Source organism: Ictidomys tridecemlineatus, chromosome 8 (genome assembly GCF_052094955.1).
Source record: "Ictidomys tridecemlineatus isolate mIctTri1 chromosome 8, mIctTri1.hap1, whole genome shotgun sequence".
In the NCBI taxonomy this organism is placed as follows: Eukaryota; Metazoa; Chordata; class Mammalia; order Rodentia; family Sciuridae; genus Ictidomys; species Ictidomys tridecemlineatus.
In genome coordinates, this window is record NC_135484.1 from 18,932,811 (window position 1) to 18,955,481 (window position 22,671).

The window sequence follows — 22,671 nt, forward strand, 5'->3', positions numbered from 1 at the left end:
CCCACCCTGCTGACACCTGGTGATTTCAGACTTGGAGCTTCCAGAGCTGTGAGACAATGCACTTCAGTTGTTTAAGCCCAGTGTGTGGAACTCTATAATGCTACTTAAAATGATCAGAATTATAAAACTCCAGTTATGATTCTAATAATGTTCAACTGGGACACTATATTAAAATACAGCAAAATTCTAACAATAGTCATTTCTAGGTTGTCTGGTTATGGATGACTTTTCTTTACTTAGTAATATATTTATATATTTTCCAAATTTTCTGTGCATAATAGTATGTTGTGGTTTAAATGTGAACTATCCCCTAAAAGCTCATGTGTGAGACAAATGCAAGAGGGAAAATTAGTATTCCAACAATGCACTCAACACCAACAAATATTTAATGAAGGCCAATTATGTATCAGGTGCTGTGTGCTAAGTCCCACATTGAAGACATGCGTTTGGCCTTCCATTAATGTTAATTCACATAGAAGTTCATGGGAAGGTAATTAGCTAAATTTGTATGTCATATTCTCAGAAAGAATAAAGGACTTGAACATCACCTGAATGAACTATATCTAGAATCTTTAATGCAAAGATTTTATTGATGAATATTATTATTAAAATGATAAATTTTTCTAAGTGTAGAAGTGGAGAGAGAATATCTCATGATAAGAGGAAAAACAAATACACAATAAAACTGTATGGTCTATATGTCAGGATGAGCTCTTTAGTTCCAGTGAGAGGTTTCACTGTGCTTGATGACTGGGTGAGGCTGATGAACTCCATTCTTTGTGATCTGGATTTTATTCTGTAATTGGTGAGACACTGTCAAAGATTTTGTGGTAGGGAAATCACATTTAAATATGAGTATTAGAAAGGTGATTGCTCTGGAATAAAGTATGAGTATATAAGTGAATAAAGGGAGAATGATAGAGTAAAAAATGGAATATAATGGAATCATAGATTTCAGAAACAACAGTTTTATAGCTTAAACATAATAAAGGCCTGAAGTAGTGCAGGGACATTGAGAATAGAGAGGAGGGAGAGCCGAGACATTTCAGAATTAGAATCAACAGAACCAGCTAATGAAAGAGCTTGGAATCCATGCACAGGATATTCAAGGAGAGTATAGATAAGCATAAAAGGGTCAAGGTGACAGGTGGAAGAGAAACCCCACCAGGAACTGAGATAGAGCAGAGACGGAGCTGAACAAGGAGAAAGAAGTATCAAGGAGAATGTGTAACTAAAATCAAGTAAGATGACGTCTAAGAAAACATCATTAACATTATGTACAATCATGTAGTCTTGATCCTGTGAAACACCCATGTAATCACATTACTCTAAATTCATTCTTTCTAAATGAGTATAGAAATTGAAATTCAAAACTGATGCAGGATTTTCCTGCAGAATTATTTTTTATCCAGAAATATTAATATTTTTAAAATGATGCCTCTCCCCATCTATCATATACTTATACCTGAATAAAATTTTCTTATCATTGGGTATGTAGTAATCTCTGATTTCTTTTATGGTGAAGGTATTGCAAGGTGATTCCCGGGAGAGGCATGGGAGTGGAGTGTAAGAACCAATGAGGCGTAGCTTCCATCGAGAGCTTGCTGCATACATGTCACCGGTAAATGCTTCAGCCACAAATGTGTATCCCTTCTATAAGAAAGAGCAATTACACAGACAGGACTTATATTGTCACTGTTCTCTTAACTATATAATATAGATTATAATATTAAAATGCTTTACTATCTTGATATACATATAGATCCCAAGATCTCTTAATACACATAGAACCATTTTCAGTAGGCCTTGAAATTCCTCTTAGAAAGTATCATCTTGAACATGGCGGCGGGCGTGGAGAGATCAAGTCTTTGACCTCTTCAGCTGTGCAGGCACAGGGAGTCGTAAACAGCCTAATTCTGTTTGCTCAGGATCACTAGGCAATGCTGAACTGACGTGGATCTGGGGCGAGCTGTTTGGGCCTCTCAGAACACACACTGAACCTGGATCGGCTGAATTCAAGCTCCCATTCGCCTGCTTCCCGCAGACAAACAGCTGTGACTCAGCACTAATCCATCCGGCTGAAACAACCGGTCAGCCCTTCTGATCCTACGGAGGTAAATGCCAACCGAGCCTTCATAGGTAGTGGCTACAGGATTGAAACAGGGCTTGGGAGAGACAGTAAGGACCCACCCATTACATTGGTCACCCGGCAAAGGGAAACGAACTGTCGCCATTTGCAAGAGATACCACCATGGCAGACAACTGACGTCATGAGACTGCGGCGGAGGAGATAACTTCATTGAAACCTGCGGCTACAGGTGTGTAATTCCCTAGCCTTCCCTCTCCACACATCGGGGAAACCTTAAGGGCCAATCTCAGCTCTCCTGTAAGGGCCCCTCCCAGCTCTCCCGTGAGCACGGTACCCAGACCGAGGGAATTAGAGGTGGCGCGGGACCCGCGGCGCGGGACTACCGCTCCCACCAGTGCTGACAGCTGAGGTCTCTTGCACCAGCTACCGGGGGTGTGGCTACCAGAGGGGCAGGAAAATTCGCTGAGGATTCTCAGCCCCAAGCTCTACAAACTTAGGGTCTGAGGGAATGGCAAACTGGAAGAGTGTGCCCAGTCATTCATGACAACAGGGCTCCCGGGAGCAGCAGACCTGGCGTGTACCCAGTATTGTGGTGAGCGGCACCCGTGAGAGGGACCTGGCTAGAGGATAAGTGGGGAAGTGACTAGACACAAGAGGACGCCCTAGGCACCCAGGATTGGAGACTCGCCCAGTCTGGGAGGAGGAGCTGCTGCACAGTGATTAGTTTCCGCGTATTGACAGGAGAAGCTTGGCCTGGTGGTCACAGCGCCACCTACTGGAAGAGAAGTTAATCAAACTCTAAGACTGCATTTATTGTTTTTTTTTTTTTTGTTGGTGTTGTTTTTTGTTGTTGTTGTTGTTGTAGTTGTTTAATTTTGATTTAGGGTTTTCTTTCATTTTCATTTTTCTTTCTTGTTTTTTTAATTTTTTTTCCATTTTTTTTAATTTTTTTTTATTTTTTTATTTTTTTTTCTTCCAATTTTAATTTTTTTTATTATTTAAAAAATTTTTTTTCTTTTTTTATTTCCTACTTTTTTTCTTCTTTTGTCTTTTCATTTCTTTTCAATTATCTTATCCCCCCTTCCTTGAATTCTACCGGCTTACTCTCATTCTCTTTAGTGACTTTTTCCCTTCCCTTCTAATACCTTTCCTCCCAAGCATCAAATAAATTTATAGGAGTAAACAGTAACTCAGCAGTCAAACAGAACAAGAAGTAACATGAGCAGCTTCAAAAAGCAAGGAATAAAAGGAGTACAAACAATGCAGGACAGCCTAAATATTCAGGAGGACTTAGAGTCATCAGAAAAATGGTCATATAAAGAACTCAAGGAACACCTTAGACAGATGGAATGGAACCTTAAAGAGGATACGAGACAGCAAATTCAAGCAGCGAAAGAACACATTGAGAATGTATTACACAAACAGATAAAAGAAGAAGTTAAGCACCTTTATCAGGAGATAGAGATTATAAAAAAGAATCAAACCATAATCTTAGAAATGAAGGAAACTATAAACCAAATTAAAAACTCAATTGAGAGTATCACTAACAGAGTGGAGCAAGTAGAAGCCAGAACGTCAGATAATGAAGACAAAATATTTCATCTTGAAAAGAGTCTAGCCAACTCAGAAAGGCTGGTAAAAAATCACGAGAAAAACATCCAAGAGTTATGGGGTAACATAAAAAAGCCAAACTTACGAGTCATCAGGATAGAAGAAGGTACAGAGATTCAAACCAAGGGAATGAGTAACCTGCTGAATGAAATAATTACAGAAAACTTTCCAGAAATAAAAAAGGAAACAGATATACAAATTGAAGATGCATACAGGACACCGAGCACACAAAATCACAGTAGACCAATGCCAAGACACATTGTTATGAAGATATCCAATATACAGAACAAAGAGAAGATATTAAAAGCTACAAGAGAAAGGAGACAGATTACATTCAGGGGTAAACCAATAAGGTTAACAACGGATTTTTCATCACAGACACTGAAAGCAAGAAGGTCATGGAACAATGTATTTCAAACACTGAAAGACAATGGATGCCAACCAAGAATTCTGTATCCAGCAAAATTAAGCTTCAGGTATGACAACGAAATAAAAATCTTTCATGATAAACAAAATTTAAAAGAATTTGCAGCCAGAAAACCAGCATTGCAAAACATTTTGAGCAAAACACTACACGAGGAAGAAATGAAAAACAATAACCAAAACCATCAGAGGGAAGTGCCTCGGTAAAGACAGAGGGCGAGGGGAAAAATAATCATGGAGAAACAAACTAAATTTTTTTTTTAAAAAAAAGGATAAATAATCAAACATGGATGGAAGTACAAACCATATATCAATAGTAACTCTGAATGTTAATGGCTTAAACTCTCCAATAAAGCGACATAGGCTGATATCATGGATTAAAAAAACAAATCCAACAATATGCTGCCTACAGGAGACACATCTGATTGGAAAAGACATACACAGGCTGAAGGTGAAAGGATGGGAAAAAATATACCACTCACACGGTCCTCGTAAGCAAGCAGGGGTGGCCATCCTCATATCGAATAAAATCGACTTCAAGACTAAGTTAATAAAAAGGGATAAAGAAGGACATTATATACTGTTAAAAGGAACCATTCACCAACAAGACATAACAATTATCAATATTTATGCACCTAATAATGGCGCTGCGACATTCATAAAACAAATTCTCCTCAAGTTCAAGAATCAAATAGACCACAACACAATAATTATGGGTGACTTCAACACACCTCTCTCACCATTGGACAGATCCTCCAAACAAAAGTTGAATAAGGAAACTATAGAACTCAATACCACAATCAATAACCTAGACTTAACTGACATATATAGAATATATCAACCATCATCAAATGGATATACTTTTTTCTCAGCAGCACATGGATCCTTCTCAAAAATAGACCATATATTATGCCACAGGGCAACCCTCAGTAAATATAAAGGGGTGGAGATAATACCATGCATTTTATCTGATCATAATGGAATGAAACTGGAAATAAATGATAAAAGAAGGAAGAAAAAATCCTACATCACATGGAAAATGAACAATATGTTACTGAATGATCAATGGGTTACAGAAGACATAAAGGAGGAAATCAAAAAATTCTTAGAGATAAATGAAAATACAGAGACAACATATCGGAATCTATGGGACACAATGAAAGCAGTTTTAAGAGGAAAATTCATCGCCTGGTGGTCATTCCTCAAAAAAAGAAAAAACCAACAAATAAATGAGCTCACACTTCATCTCAAAGCCCTAGAAAAGGAAGAGCAAAACAACAGCAAATGTAGCAGAAGGCAAGAAATAATTCAAATCAGAGCGGAAATTAATGAAATTGAAACAAAAGAAACTATTGAAAAAATTAACAAAACTAAAAGTTGGTTCTTTGAAAAAATAAATAAGATCGACAGACCTTTAGCCATGCTAACAAAGAGAAGAAGAGAGAGAACTCAAATTACTAACATACGGGATGAAAAAGGCAATATCACAACAGATGCTACAGAAATACAGAAGACAATTAGAAATTATTTTGAAAACCTATATTCCAATAAAATAGAAGATAGTGAAGACATCGATAAATTTCTTAAGTCATATGATTTGCCCAGACTGATTCAGGAGGATACACACAATTTGAACAGACCAATATCAATGGATGAAATTGAAGAAGCCATTAAAAGACTACCAACTAAGAAAAGCCCAGGACCGGACGGGTATACAGCGGAGTTTTACAAAACCTTTAAAGAAGAATTAATACCAATACTTTTCAAGTTATTTCAGGAAATAGAAAAAGAGGGAGCTCTTCCAAATTCATTCTATGAGGCCAACATCACCTTGATTCCGAAACCAGACAAAGACACCTCAAAGAAAGAAAACTACAGACCAATATCTCTAATGAACCTAGATGCAAAAATCCTCAATAAAATTCTGGCGAATCGAATACAAAAACACATCAAAAAAATTGTGCACCATGATCAAGTAGGATTCATCCCTGGTATGCAAGGCTGGTTCAATATACGGAAATCAATAAATGTTATTCACCACATCAATAGACTTAAAGATAAGAACCATATGATCATCTCAATAGACACAGAGAAAGCATTCGACAAAGTACAGCATCCCTTTATGTTCAAAACACTTGAAAAACTAGGGATAACAGGAACATACCTTGACACTATAAAAGCTATCTATGCTAAGCCTCAGGCTAGCATCATTCTGAATGGAAAAAAGTTGAAGGCATTCCCTCTAAAATCTGGAACAAGACAGGGATGCCCTCTATCACCACTTCTATTCAATATAGTTCTTGAAACACTGGCCAGAGCAATTAGACAGACGAAAGAAATTAAAGGCATAAAAATAGGAAAAGAAGAACTTAAATTATCACTATTTGCAGATGACATGATTCTATACTTAGAAGACCCAAAAGGGTCTACAAAGAAACTACTAGAACTAATAAATGAATTCAGCAAAGTGGCAGGATATAAAATCAACACGCATAAATCAAAGGCATTTCTGTATATCAGCGACAAAACTTCTGAAACGGAAATGAGGAAAAACACTCCATTCACAATATCCTCCAAAAAAATAAAATACTTGGGAATCAACCTAACAAAAGAGGTGAAAGATTTATACAATGAAAACTACAGAACCCTAAAAAGAGAAGTAGAAGAAGATCTTAGAAGATGGAAAAATATACCCTGTTCATGGATAGGCAGAACTAACATTATCAAAATGACGATATTACCAAGAGTTCTCTATAGGTTTAATGCAATGCCAATCAAAATTCCAATGGCATTTCTTGAAGAAATAGATAAAGCAATCATGAAATTTATATGGAAAAATAAAAGACCCAGAATAGCAAAAGCAATTTTAAGCAGGAAGTGTGAATCAGGTGGTATAGCGATACCAGATTTCAAACTATATTACAGAGCAATAGTGACAAAAACAGCATGGTACTGGTACCAAAACAGGCGAGTGGACCAATGGTATAGAATAGAGGACACAGAGACTAATCCACAAAGTTACAACTATCTTATATTTGATAAAGGGGCTAAAAGCATGCAATGGAGAAAGGATAGCATCTTCAACAAATGGTGTTGGGAAAACTGGAAATCCATATGCAAAAAAATGAAACTGAATCCCTTCCTCTCGCCATGCACAAAAGTTAACTCTAAATGGATCAAGGAGCTTGATATCAAATCAGAGACTCTGCGTCTGATAGAAGAAAAAGTTGGCTCTGATCTACATATTGTGGGGTCGGGCTCCAAATTCCTTAATAGGACACCCATAGCACAAGAGTTAATAACAAGAATCAACAAATGGGACTTACTTAAACTAAAAAGTTTTTTCTCAGCAAGAGAAACAATAAGAGAGGTAAATAGGGAGCCTACATCCTGGGAACAAATTTTTACTCCTCACACTTCAGATAGAGCCCTAATATCCAGAGTATACAAAGAACTCAAAAAATTAGACAATAAGATAACAAATAACCCAATCAACAAATGGGCCAAGGACCTGAACAGACACTTCTCAGAGGAGGATATACAATCAATCAACAAGTACATGAAAAAATGCTCACCATCTCTAGCAGTCAGAGAAATGCAAATCAAAACCACCCTAAGATACCATCTCACTCCAGTAAGATTGGCAGCCACTATGAAGTCAAACAACAACAAGTGCTGGCGAGGATGTGGAGAAAAGGGTACTCTTGTACATTGCTGGTGGGACTGCAAATTGGTGCGGCCAATTTGGAAAGCAGTTTGGAGATTCCTGGGAAAGCTGGGAATGGAACCACCACTTGACCCTGATATTGCCCTTCTCGGACTATTCCCTGAAGACCTTAAAAGAGCATGCTACAGGGATGCTGCCATATCGATGTTCATAGCAGCACAATTCACAATAGCTAGACTGTGGAACCAACCCAGATGCCCTTCAATGGATGAATGGATAAAAAAAATGTGGCATCTATACACAATGGAGTACTATGCAGCAATAAAAAATGACAAAATCATAGAATTTGCAGGGAAATGGATGGCACTAGAGCAGATTATGCTTAGTGAAGCTAGTCAATCCCTAAAAAACAAATACCAAATGTCTTCTTTGATATAATGAGAGCAACTATGAACAGAGCAAGGAGGAAGAGCAGGAAGAAAAGATTAACATTTAACAGAGTCATGAGATGGGAGGGAAAGGGAGAGAAAAGGGAAATTGCATGGAAATGAAGGGAGACCCTCATTGCTATACAAAATTACATATAAGAGGTTGTGAGGGGAATGGGAAAATAAACAAGGAGAGTAATGAATTACAGTAGATGGGGTAGAGAGAGAAGAAGGGAGGGGAGGGGAGGGGAGGGGGGATAGTAGGGGATAGGAAAGTTAGCAGAATACAACAATTACTAATTGGGCATTATGTAAAATTGTGGATGTATAACCAACGTGATTCTGCAATCTGCATTTGGGGTAAAATTGGGAGTTCATAACCCACTTCAATCTAATGTATGAAATATGATATGTCAAGAGCTTTGTAATGTTGTGAACAACCAATAAAAAAAAAAGAAAGTATCATCTTAAATTTTTTCAGGAAAATTATTAACTTTTTTTTGTGTGTGGTTCCTTAAAAATAAAATAAAGTACTTTATTGTGATAGATAGTTCTATGCTTTCTTTTAATTCCCCTAATGCTTCCTAAGGCAAATTTTAAAATGATTACATCATTCTGGAATAGCTCAATGGCTTCTTATTTGAGTTCCCACTCTCAAAGACACATCTTTCTCAAATACTGAGATGAAGAAATCAAGAATTCATAAGTGGAGTTCACTTGAGATGGCTATGAAAGCTATGGAAATAACAGTGCATCTGATTCCAGTGAGCCTGGATTCGTATACCGAGATGAGCTCTTGAGATTGGAGAAAACAGACTATTAAAGAATATAGGAAATTGACTACTTCATTATAGATAAAAGCTTGGTTCAACGTAATTGGATATTTGGTCAAAAGAATCAATTAATCACAGCTTGATATAACAAGATGTAAAATTTCAAAGAAATTCAGGGTTTATAAATCTAAATGATCCTAATAAGGAATAAAAAGAGTTGTCTTCCAGTTATTCTGTTACAGAGGAAACTCTGATGCTTTTAGATTTCCAGAAACAAAAATTTGTATACAAACAATCTAGAATGAATAGATAAAATCTCAGTAGCTATCTAGGGATATCAGCCAGAAATCCAATATTCATAATGAGATGAGAATTCCAATAATGATAAGAAACTCTTGATATCATGTTTGGGACAAATAAAAATTACATATGCAAAAGTCTATTTATTCACAAAGTATAATATGCACGGATTTATTGCTATTCTTATGTTTGAGTTTACTGTATTAATGCATTTAAAGAACAAAACATTGACTCTTGTGTTTGTAATTTTAAGAGAAAAAAAGTTAGAGAATCATCTGAGAGATATTGGCAAGTGAAAATCAAAGATAAACCAGTGCTAGGATTATAAGACAGGAGCTGGCTATGCTAAATGACTTTAGAACTATTAGAATAAAAGAGTTACATAATAAGGTACCAAGAATTGAGAAATCTCATAGCTGAGTATTCTAGAACATACTGTATGGTCTTGAAGAATCATGAAAAGAAAGAGAGCAAACTATTCTATTTTTTAATTAAAATGTACCTGCAAACTAGGACTAGTAAGTTTAATATTTAATAATGATTTTTTACCAAAGTTGTACAGCAGATGATAAAAAGGATGCCTCATGAAAAACCAAAAGAAGAAGAAATCAGATTTCTAAAACCAACATGAATTTATGAGGTCAAGAACTAACTTATTTTTCTCTTTCTCTCATTTTTTTCTTTTTCTTTTCTTTTTTCTTTTTCTTTCTTTTTCTTTTCTTCCTTTCTTTTTCTTTTCTTTCTTTCTTTTTTTTTTTTTTTGCAGAATAGCATTCCATTGTGTAAAGATATTGCATTTTCTTTATCCATTCTTCTTGCTAAAGGATAACTGGGCAACTAGGCTGATTCCATGTACTGGTCATTGTGACTACTGCTGAAACAGGAAAAAGGTGCACACATCTCTTTGAGGGGAATAAAAATGTCACCTCCTTTGGATATATGGCCAGTAAAGGAATCAGTGGATCATATGGAGTTCTATTTTTAGTTTTTTGAGGAATCTGCAAATAGTTTTCCATATTGGCTATACTACTTTACATTTCCACCAATAGAGTACAAGAATAGAATTCCCTTTTCTCTGCATGCTTGCCAGCATCTGTTATTGTCTTCCTGATGATAGCCATTCTACTTCATTCTAAATGAAATAATATTTCATTGTGATATTGAGTTGGATCTCTCTGATGATTATTGAAATTGAGTGCTTTTTTTACATACTTGTTGGTCATTTGTGTGTTTTCTTTAGAGAATTGTCTGTTATTTTTTTAGCCCATTTTTAGTTGGTTTTTTTTTATTGGTGTTCATCTGTGTATTGGTCAGCTTTTTCACTGCTGTGATTAAAAGACCTGACAAGAACAATTTTAGAGGAGGAAAAGTTTATTTGTGGGCTCATGGTTTCAGAGGTCTCAATCCATAGACAGCAGGCTCCATTCCCCTGGGCTCAAGGTGAGGCAGAACATCTTGGTGGAAGAGTGTGGTGGAGGGAAGCAGCTCACATGATGATTAGACATCAGAGACACACACCTCTTGTCAGATATAAAATATGTACGCCAAAGGCATGTCCCCAGTGACCCACCTCCTCCAGCCACACCCTACCAGGCTTCAGTTTCCACTCAGTCATTCCCATCAGGGAATTCATTCACTGCTTGGGTTAAGGCTCTCATACCCGATCAGTTCTCCTTTAAACCTTCTTGCATTGCCTCACACATGATCTTTGGGAGACACTTAATAACTAAACCATAACAGGCTGTTTTAGTACCTTGTATATTCTGGATGTCATCATATACATCCCTTGTTGGATGTATCATTTGCAAATATGTTCTCTCTTTCTGTAGATTGTTTCAATCCTCCTTCTTGTTTCCTTTGCAATGTGAAAGCTTTTTAACTTGATATACTCTCATCTCTCTATTCTTACTTTGGTTGCCTGTGCTATGTAAAAAATCGTTGCCTATGCCATTGTCTTGCAGTGTTTCCTCCATTTTCTTATGGTAATAATTTCATATTCCAGATTTAAGATTTGGGGCTTTGATCCATTTTTAGTTGATTTTTGTATATGGTGAGAGAAAGGGATCCAGTTTCATTCTTCCACATATGCCATACAGTTTTCCCAGCACGATTAATTGAAGAAACTGTCTTTTCCGCTGTATATTCTTGGTACCTTTGTCAAAAATCAGTTGCAGATGAGCATGATTGATTCCTGAGTTCTTTATTCTATTCCATTATTCTATGGGTTTGTTTTTAAGCTACTATCATATTGTTGTAGTACCCAGAACTTTGTATTATGTTTTGAAGACAAGCATTATGCCTCTAGGTTTTTGTTTGTTTGTTTTTCTCATTTGTGTATCAATTTGTCTATTCTGTTTTGTTATTGTTGTTTTATGGAATTTTAGGGATTTTTTTTCTATTTCTGTGAAAAAAGTCATTGAAATTTTGATGGGAATTACATTGAACCTTTAGATTACTTTGGACAGTCTGGTCATTTTAACAATATCAGTTCTTCCAATCCATGAATATGAATATGAACATGTATTATCTATCTTTCTGTCTTCCTTTCTTTCCCCTCTTTCCTCTCTCTCTCTTGCTGTCCTCTATAATGTCTTTCTTCAGTGTTTTACAGTTTTCATTGTAGAGCTCTTTCACTTCCTTGGTTAAGATTGTTCCTAAGTCTATTTGTTTTGTAGCTGATGTGAATGAAATTGCTTTAATTTCTTTTTAAACAGGTTCTTTATTTGGGTACAGAAATGTGACTATTTTGTTGATTTTTTATCTTGCTACTTTGGTGAATTTATTTATGGTAAGGTCCAACAATTTTTAGAGTATTTAGGCTTTTCTATCTAGAGAATCATGTCATCTGCAAACACAGATAATTTAACTTCATCTTTTCTAATTGGATTCCTTTATTTATTTCTCTTGCCTAATTGCTCGTGGTAAAACTTCTAGTAATATATCAAATAAGAGAGATAAATTAGATATCCTTGTCTTGCTCCCAATCATAGAGGAAACACACTTTCAGTTTTTCCCCATTCAGTATATTACCTGTCTGATTATACTATATTTTGATTTTATGATTTTGAGGTAGATTATTTCTAGGCCTAATTTCTTGAGAGTTCTTTTATGAAGGGATATCAATTATCATGAAATGCTTTTTCTGTGTTGATTAAAGTGATCATATGTTTTTCTCTTTCATTTTGTTGATGTGTTGTGTCACATTTATGGACTCGTGTATGATGAACTATCCTTTTGTCCCCGGACAAATCCTACTGGTCATGGTATATAGGATCTTTTTAATACACAGTTGAATTCAGTTTTCTAATATTTTTATTGAGGGTTTTTGCATCTACGTTCATCAAGGAAATAGATCTGTAGTTTGTTGTTGTTGTTGTTGTTGGGTGTTTGGTATAAGGGTAATGATGGTCTCATAAAAAGAGTTTGGCAAAGTTCCTTCCATTTCAATTTTTGTGAACAGTTTAAGAATTGGGCTTAGTTCTTCATTAAATGTTTTCTAGACTGCACCTCTAAAGCCATTGGGTCCTAGACTTTTATAGAAGAGAGATTTTAAATAATTTTTAGTTATTATAATCTCATTACATATATGTTTATAATTAATATTAGATTGTTTCTCTTCTATTCAAATTAGGCAGGTTGTATGTATTTTAAAATTTATTTCTTTTAGGTTTTCTGTTTTTGAAGCATATACTTAATTGTTCAAGGTAGTTTCTTCTTATTATTATTTTTTATATTTCTGTGGTATCAGTTGCAAGGTCTCCTTTTTGCCTCTCACTTTATTTGAAGTCTCTCTCTCTCTCTCTCTCTCTCTCTCTCTCTCTCTCTCTCTTGGTTAGTCCAACTAAAGTTTTGTCAATTTTATTAATCCTTTAAAAAAACAAAACAAACAAAGCTCTGTTGTTCACTGATCATTTGAACTTTTTTGTTTTGATTGATTGATTCTCTGATCTTTATTCTTTCTTTCCTTTCACTAACTTTATTGACTTTTTGTAGGTCTTTCAAGTGCTTTGTTACATTGTTAAGACATTTCTAGGTTTTGGTGTATGCATTATTGGTATAAATTTCCCTCTGTCCTGCTTTTACTGTATCCCAAAGATTTTGGTATGTTTGTTTTCAATTTCATTAATTTCTATAAAGTTTTTTTCCCTTTTAATTTCTTCCATTTTTGATTGGTCATTTAGGAACATGCTATTTAATTTTTACTTATTTATATATTTTCCATTCTTCTTGTTGATTTGTAATACTAATCTGAGAAGATACATGATATGATTTATTTTTAAAAAATTATTGAGCCTTGATTTGTGACCTAATATACGATCTATGATCTATCCTGGAGAATGTTCGATGTGTTAATGAGAAGAATGTGTATTCTACTGCTATTGGATGGAATGTTCTGTAAATCCTGTTAGGTCCATTTTATCTATAGTATGGTTCAACTCAGATGTTTATGTTTTTTAATTGTCCCTCCTATGATACAAGTGAGGTATTGAGGTTCTACACTATCCTTTCATTAGAGTCTATCTCTTTCTTCAGGTTAAATAATATTTGCTTTATGTTCTTAGGTGATCCTAAGAACATATATGTTTATAATTAATATATCTTCTTATTGAATTAACCTTTTTACTAATATATAATAAGCTTCTTTGTCTCTTTTTACAGTTTTGCATGATTTATCTATTCTAAACCCTTCACTTTTATTGTGTGTACCTTTAACAGTGAAGAGAGTTTTTGTAGGCAGCATATTTATTTAGATCTTGTGGTTTTTTTGTTCATTTATCCAGTTTATGTCATTTGATTAGTTAATTTTAGTCCATTTACACTAAGGAATATTATTGATAGTATGAGCATATTCCTGTAATTTGGTTAATTGTATTCTGCTTGTTTTGTATATTTTTTGCTCCTTTACACCTCTTTTATTATTTACTTTTTGTGATTTGGTAGTTTTCTGACATGTTAAGTTTTAGTTCTCTTCCCTTTCACTTTCATGGTCTGCTCTAGAGAGTATTGGTATATTTGTGTGTTTTAAGATGGTAGTTATTATCCTTTCATTTCTGGTGTAGAATGCCCTTAAGTATTTAAGTTGGTCTGGTGGTGATGAATTCCCTTAGACTTTGCTTATCTGGGAAAGACTTCATTTCTCATTTAGTTTTGAAAGATAATTTTTCTTGGTATAATATTCTTGGTTGGCAGTTTTTTCTTTCAATGTTTTCAATGCATCTTCCCCCTTTCTTCTGGCCTCTAAGCATTTTTTTTTTGTTTTATTATTTGTTTTGCTGAGAAATCTACTCTAGGTGTCACAGGCCTTCCCTTTGACTTGACTTTTTTTTCTTGTTGATTTTGTGATGTTTTTTGTCTTGTCCTTTTGACCTTTTGACTACAATATGGTGTAGGTCTGTTTTCATTGAATCTGGCTGGAGTCTTTTGAGAGTCTTGGATCTGGATGTCCATCTCTCTTTGAAGTTTTGAGACATTTTCAGACATTATTTTATAAAATGAGTTTTCAATGGCTTCTTCTTTTTCTTTGTCTTTTCTGGAATTTCCACAATGCCTTTATTCGGTCTTTTGACTATGTCCCATATGTCTTGTAGGCTTTCTTTATTCTTTTAAATGTGTTTTTCTTTTCACTTGTCTGATTGTGTTAGTTTGTTAGACTGGTCTTTGAGTACCAGAAGTCTTTATGCTTGTTCTATGTGGATGCTCTCTGTTGAATTTCTCACTTATATTGACTAAATATTTGGTTCTGAGTTTTATGATTGGTTATTTTTAAAATTATTGTTTCTACCTCTCTGGTAAATTTTTCATTCATATCCTGCATTGTGTTCCTTATTTTTTGGTATTGTTTATTTGCATTTTTGTGTGTGTGTGTGTGGTGTGGGGGATTGAACCCAGTGCCTTGGGCATGCAAGGCAAGCACCCCTACCAACTGAGCTATGTCCCCAGCTCTGTTTATTTGTATTCTTTTGCATCTCACTACATTTCTTTAGGATCATTATTTTAGGTCCTTCAGGCATCTCATAGATTTCCTTCAGTTGAGATCGGCTTATTGAGAATTAATGTTTTACTTTGAAGATGATATTTTTTCTTTCATGTTTCTTGTGTTCTTATATTGATTTATGCACATCTGTTATTATATTTATTTCTTCCAATTTTATGAAGTCCTGGAGGTGATGAATATGAATGAGCCTGTCTTTTGGTCCCTTGAGACAAGTTTGAATGATATTGAGGCTGTTTACATTAACAGCTGCAATCCCAAAGGACCAAAAGACAGGCTCATTGGAGACCTTCCTTTGCTCCCATTAGTCACATGCAGATGTTGGTAGGGGTCCTGGTCCCTCCTTGTGATGTTCATGGAGATTGGTCAGAGCTCTCCCAGCTCCCAATGCACATAAGGTGAAATGGGGAACTTGCAATAAGTAGTCCATCTTCCAGAGACGGTGGGGCTGGGAGGGGACCTCCCTTAGAGTATGCTGTAGAGTATAGGCACTGGTAAGTGTCCAGAGCGTCAGGGCTCAACCAGGTCTTTCCTCAAGACTAGATTCAGAGACACAGGTGAAATTAAAGCCTGCACAATCAGATACCAGAGCTTTAAACATCATATTCTTATTTGGTTCAAATATTATTTAAATGTCCCTTCCAAAATTAAGCACTGATGATTAATATTAGTAACTTATCTAGCAAAGAAGAGCTTATTTGTAGAATCTGATGTTATCTATCCCTTTGATAGAATCTACCTTTAAACAAAATTGTATTTTTTCTTGAACTTTTAAATTTAATCACAAATTAAATTAACTATTTCTAGTCTGTAGGATAGGATTTTCATCACTATCAAAGGGGACTTAGAAAAGGGTCCGGCAGCCCAGGCCAAGGAACAACCTGACCGAAACTTCATCTAATTAAGAAGGGAGTAAAGTAGGGGAAGGCAAAAGAGGAAACCAAGAGGCCCATGGAGGCCAGTCACAGAGGGCCTTTCTCCATACTCATAGGGTTGTTAGGCTTTTTCCAGGTACCGCAGAGAGTCATTTAGAGTTATTAAGTAAGAGAAAGTCATTGTCACTTGGTGGCTAGTGTCAGGAAGGAGAGGATTGCGCTGCTCCTGGTCAACCTTTAAGTCCTTCTCCCTTCTGTCCTTGAGGCTTGAGGCTCCCATTTAGCACCTGCTGTCCTTAAAACTGCCAGGCATGGAGGGAAGAGGGAGTATCCAAAGATCAGGGCTCAGAGGGAGAATTGGTCCCTGCATCCCTCCATCTCCAGCTCACCAGCCTCAGGCAGAATGTAATTGTCCTCAATGAAACCATCTTTGTCCTCATCTTCACCCACCCCTGAGCGGTTCCCACTTCCTGTTCTGGGCAGTGGGTGGTGTCAGTAGCTGGCATGGTAGTGGCGGCAGAGGTGAAATTTGGCAGCAAGTGCAAGGATCACAGAGAAGTTCACAGCCCCCAGAACAATCCCTACCAACACAGGCCACACCTGGCCCACAGTGCCCGGTCCAGGGGTTGTGGCTGATACTTGAGGAGGTCCTAGGGCTCCACCTGGCTTTGGTTAGTCTCATTCAAGGAAGGGCCTGCTGGCATCAGTGAGCCTTGACCTCCGCCAGAGGCCTATGCCTCTGTTCTTCAGGAACTGGGCACAGTCTGTGGCACAGAAGTGGCTTCCGGCTAGGACAGCAGAACTCGGACAGGTCTAAATGAGCTATTTCTATCCAAAAGGAAATCTAAGTCAAACTTGATAAACAGGCACAAAATATCCATAATTTGTGTGAAGACAAATTTGTTACTGAAGAGCTGATTCTCTTCTGCAGTATTTGTTTTGGCACAGGAGTTCTGCTGCTGGGAAGTATCATTTATAAGTAAAGTAAATTTCATAATACTATCATTTTGTGGGGGGGGAGGGGAGGGGTGTGCCTGGGATTGAATTTAGGGCCACTCGACCACTGAGCCAACTATACTATAATTTTTAGTGGAACTTAACTATAATATAAAAGGAATTGTGGGTTAAATAAAGTTTATAAATATGTGTTTAATGTACAGAAATTGATTTTATTACCAAGTTATTCTATTTTAAGTGAGACATGAATATATTTTCAAAAGTAGATAAAATAATCAATATAAATAAAAATAACTAAATACAAATAAAATAACATACTGATGAATTGGCTTTAATGAAGTGTTATAAAATTATGTTTAAATTTATAATACCAAATAGATAACGTCCCACAAAAAATATTGTTTTTCATATTTTTTCATAAGTATAAATGTGAAACTTGCCCCCTTTAATTCAAAGTAAAAATTTAAGCTCAAATTGCAATTTAATAATGTGTTCAAATTTAGTAAGATCTGACTATAAAATCAAAAAAGTTTATCTCATGTAAAATAATTTAAAATGTTAAGGTTTTAATAAAGACATATAAGATTTTAAATTAGAATGAATATCAGTGAAAATAATAAAAATTATTTTTAAGATATCTTTATACATATGTATGTATACATGTGTGTATATATGCATGTGTGTGTATATATATTCATATATATGTGTACACACATGCATATATACACACATGTATACATACATATGTATAAAGATATCTTAAAATATATATATATATATACACACATATATCAACTGGATTAAATGATTTTATAAAGATTTTATTGTTTTGACTTTGGTAAAGTTTCCTAAAATTCCCAAAACAGTTCAAAATAACTATTACATTTTTATACTGTTAATATATTTTTAATTTATCTCTGCATTCCTACAAATATGTTAGCTATATCTATCTGTCTTACACAAAGTAATGCATGGAATCATAGACTGAAATGAATCTCAGAAGTAAAATACAACCTCAACACAAACAGAAAAATGAAGAAGTTCAAAACCATACAGCTCAAGAATGGAAGGAGAGAGCTAAAACAGATCCTGTGGCTTCCAGTCCAGGTATATACTATCCTTTGTCATGATTCCTTGTTAGAGGGAATGATTAAAAACATGAACATAAGACTTAAATATGCGGAGAGGAAATAGGGTTTGAGGGGAGATCAGAGATCAGGGTCTATCCTTCATTTATCAGGAGCATTGTTTCTTGATGCCAAAGGAATTTACGTGGCCTTTGAAAGGACTAATGGGGGTGGTGAACGGGTGTATAATCTCAATCTTCTGAAATATTTATGAGTAGAATAAAAACTCAGTGAGAAACAGAGATGCCAACTGATTGGTTTGGGGATAAGACTAAAATGGGCTCTATAATTCATTTCTGCTTCAAGAGTTTGAATGATTTCAGTAATTAGAATATCTAATGCTTTCTTTTTATAATATTTTGGGAGAAAAAGTGAGAGGTCCAAGAGGTAAAGGATGCACTGTAATTCACATTAACCACCTCCCCCTGTCAAATAAAGAGGAATCGTACCAAGAAAACACAGGACCCTGTTCCTCTATTCCAAGTTGGTAGTCTTCACCACTGTTATATCACATGGGGAGAATTAATTTTACACGTACCTTATTCTTGGTATAAAGGTGAGGTACCACTTTTTGGAAAACCTTTGGCACTTGTTCCATCGTGTCATTATTAACAACGTGTAGTATACAGACTGGAAGTGTAGTGTAGACTTTAGGGACCAAAATCATATCTTGAGGAAACAAAAATGTTTCTCTGCAATCACAAAATTATGGACTTAAAACTTGAGTCTTAAAGTTTGAAATTAGATTTAGTGCCAAGAAAATTTTTTAGAAGTTTAAATAAAGTTCCAACTAACTAAAAGGTTCACATATTATTTCTTTAGAAATTATCATTAATTATATTATTTTGACATATAAATCTTAACTACATTAAGAAATCCCATTTTATATATAATTTGTTATTTTTAGCTGATATTCTATTGCTCAGAAGTGAAATCTATTTCTATACTACAAGCATATTAATGTGTTATATTACTTTAATCATATTTCTAAATGTGACCATAAAATTCACATCATCATATTTTGATGAAAGGAACATAGATAAGGATATCTATATTATTCCCCCATAACAAATGTGGAAAAATTTAACCTACTTATGAAAGCAAACTATAAACTGAGTTATTACTAGTCTACTTTTACTACTATAAGTAAAACTCTTCAGATATAAATACTGTATGCCATTTAAAGATGATATAATTCACCACTATATAATAGTCTCACCTGAATACTATAAACCAAGAATTTGGTGGCTGGTCTGGATAGGTCACAGAATAGTCAGCAAAAGAAATCTTAGTTTCTTCATCTTGATAGCAAGGGTAAGATTCAATTGATTTGCACTTGCTTTTGAACATTAGTCTAGAAATGTAAAAGTAAATTGAGTATAAATGAAAAAAAGACTACTTTTAAAATAAACTCTTAAATAGAGAATAAATAGTGCAGGCAATGGTTTGATAGATTGAGTCCTTAATCGAAGTGTGGCCATGTGAGCCATACCTGGTGCCAAGGTAAAGGAGCCCATCCCAAGTCACTCCTAAAAGATGTCTCTTGAAGGCACCCTAAGTTGTCTGAACTCTAGATCAAGGGAGAGTTATTGGTGGTAATCAAAGTTCATCAGTGGAAAATGAGACCTGAGTTTATAGCTGGGGAAATCAGAAGCAGGCAAACCAGCTTTAGGTATTAGCCACTAAATGATCTAGAACTGAGGTAGAAAATAAGAGACCAGAATGGAATTTAATATGAAAAATAGACTAAAAAAACAAAAACAAAAAGAACTAAAGCCATGAACAAGGGAAGAGTACTAGAGCTTTCCTTCTGCATGATTTCTGCTATATAAGGGAGTGGTGAATGCAGCTGGTTAAAAGAATTATAGACTGCAGTCTGTCCATGTTTGCCCCCTGCAAGACTGGCATACTCCAGAATTTCATGTGATGGCTCCTCTTGGGTCTTTTTCCTCCCACCCTACCAAAATCTAGATCCAGCCTTTGTAGTACCAGCAATATAGGCTCTTTTATATAAAGTCTCAGGTATTTTCTGGGATAGAGGCTATAATGGACATAGAAAATGGTTCTCTATTAGAGGTCAATTCAGACCTAGAGATGTTCTTGGCTCCCAGAAGGCAGATGGTTTCATTGGTGGTCAGTGGAAAGCAAAGCCATGGAGCCCTTCTGGAGGACAGAGTTCATGTAAGCCAGTTGATCCTCAGTCTTTGGAGATGGGAGAAAATTAGCAGGGTTCTACCTGGAGGGGTTTATAAAGCCTTTTAAAATGGTAACAAGAACAAAGAGTAAGGTTTGCCTGGAGTAGAGGTGACTTCTGCTTATTATAGTCCTGGCATAAATATTAATAGTTCTCCATATTTTCTTGTCAAAGCACCTGAATGTGAATGGCAAATGACATGATCACCATAAGAGGAATTAAATGTGGTGGTCTGCTGATGCAGAACACTGCTGTAAGGCAGATGGGACTGACCCAATCTACACATGGGCTTTGGTTGAGCCAACACAAGAACAAAGCAGGTCCTGTGGAGTACTGAAATGAAACCTCCCACCATTCTAAAGTAAGGGTGAGGCTGAGTCTTTCTAAACTGTCTCTGTTCCCCCCACACTCTGTGTGTGTTTTCATCTAACTCAAGAAATCCTAATAAATATAAGGTCATCCAAATCTTGATGTACCATGTGGAATATTGTGAATGACCCATAAAGACATCCACAATAGAGGTAAAAGATCTATAATTAATTATAATTAAGACTTAATTTAGTCAGATTTTTATTGACCCCACTTCTTTACAGGGGAACTTGTTCCTTAGCATGCCCTTTACATGAAAATTAGGTGTAAGATCTGACTAGATAGAAATCTTCCTGTGTATGCGGGTATAATGGCACATGCCTGTCATCCTAGTGGCTTAGGAGGTGAGACAGGAGGATCACAAGTTCAAGGCCAGCCTCAGCAACTTAGTGACACCCTAAGAAACTCAGTCAGACCCTGTCTCAAAATAAAAAATAAAAAGGGCTGGGGATGTGGCTCAGAGATTAAGTACCCCTGGGTTCTAGAAATCTTCCCAGGAGAGCCCCACAATGCAGAAGCAAAATGTAAAATATACAATTTGCAGAAACAAATTGTAAAATTGCAAAATGTATTTATATATAATTTTCTGTTTCTCTCTTACCCACAAATAAAGTCAATTTTTAATTTATATTAGTCTTATATCCAACTTTCTTCAATTCTCTTGTTAATTCTAACAGTTTTTATACATTTTTTGATGTGTTCTACATACATAATCATATTACCTGTTAATAGTGGAAGTTTTGTTTCCTCCTTTAGGGCCCTAGTGACTTCCGCTTTACTTTATTGCTGTTACACCCTTGTGGGAATTTCAGAACTATCTTGAGTGTAAGTGGCCGGACAAATATCTGTGTCTCATTACCAATCTCAGGGAAAACTTTCAAAAATTTCACTGCTAATCATGTTGACAATGGACTTTTTAGTTTAAATTTGTGAGTTTGCTTTTAAAAAAATACTAGATACCTTAAAATATTAAAAAGGATTTCTCTATTTCTAGTTTCTTAAAGCTATTTTTAATTTTGAATGTATTCTATTTGTATCAAATGCTGACTTTGAACCTACCCATATGACTTAATATTTTGTCTCTTTTTTATTTTGTTAATGTAGTAAATTAAAACAGCTAATCTTCTAACATTAATCTGCTATTGTCTTTGTGAATGTGGGGACAGTATTCTTTTTAGATAATGTCAATATTGATTTGCTAATATTTTATTACTTTTTTGCATCTGTATTCAAGAGGATGATTTGTTTGCAATTTCATTTTTTTTTTACTGTCCTTGTTGAGTTATAGATCGTGGTTAAGAGTTGGGAAATATTCCTTCCTTTCCCCTTTTCTGGAAATTCACCTTATTTTCCCTTTAATCAGCTGGAGATACAGCTCAGTTGGTAGAGTGCTTGCCTCACATGCACAAAGCCATGAGTTCAATCCCTAGCACCACAAAAACAAAACAAAAAAACACATCTTCCCTTAAATCCACTAGTTAAGCTAAATTGCATCATAATAAAGAACACATCATGCACCTTTGTCCTGTTGGAGTCTCAACTATATTATCCCTTTTGTTGTTTCTGAAAAATGCTAGAACCTCCGAACTTTTAAAAAGATTTTACCAACTCTTGACTCTTACATTACTGTTGCCATGAGCTTATTCCTGCATATAGCTATTAGTTTGTTTGTCCTTTGAAGATAGAATGCTTTATTACTCTGGCTGCTTTTAAGGCTTGTCTTTTGATCTCTAGTTCTCAGCAGTTTGATTACACAGAGTCTAGGTGCAGTTTTCTTTATGTCTTTCTTACGTGGGGTCTGCAGATTCTCTTAGAAATATGGCTTGTTGTCTTTTATCAGCTTTTGGAAGTTCTCAGCTATTGTTT

At 35.5% G+C, this 22,671-nt stretch overlaps 1 protein-coding gene and 1 pseudogene across 1 annotated transcript in view; both read right to left on the bottom strand.

Moving 5' to 3' along the window:
* Adgb (androglobin) overlaps nt 1-22,671 on the bottom strand; it is a 172,141-nt gene that overhangs the window by 54,675 nt on the left and 94,795 nt on the right. Inside the window, exons 24-26 of the mRNA XM_078018948.1 lie at nt 19,462-19,596; nt 18,781-18,934; nt 1,466-1,653 (exon numbers count right to left, since the gene is read on the bottom strand). Coding sequence (XP_077875074.1) covers nt 1,466-1,653; nt 18,781-18,934; nt 19,462-19,596 — 477 coding nt within the window. The remainder of the gene's footprint in view (nt 1-1,465; nt 1,654-18,780; nt 18,935-19,461; nt 19,597-22,671) is intronic.
* On the bottom strand, nt 16,504-16,862 carry LOC101971985 (type III endosome membrane protein TEMP pseudogene; annotated as a pseudogene).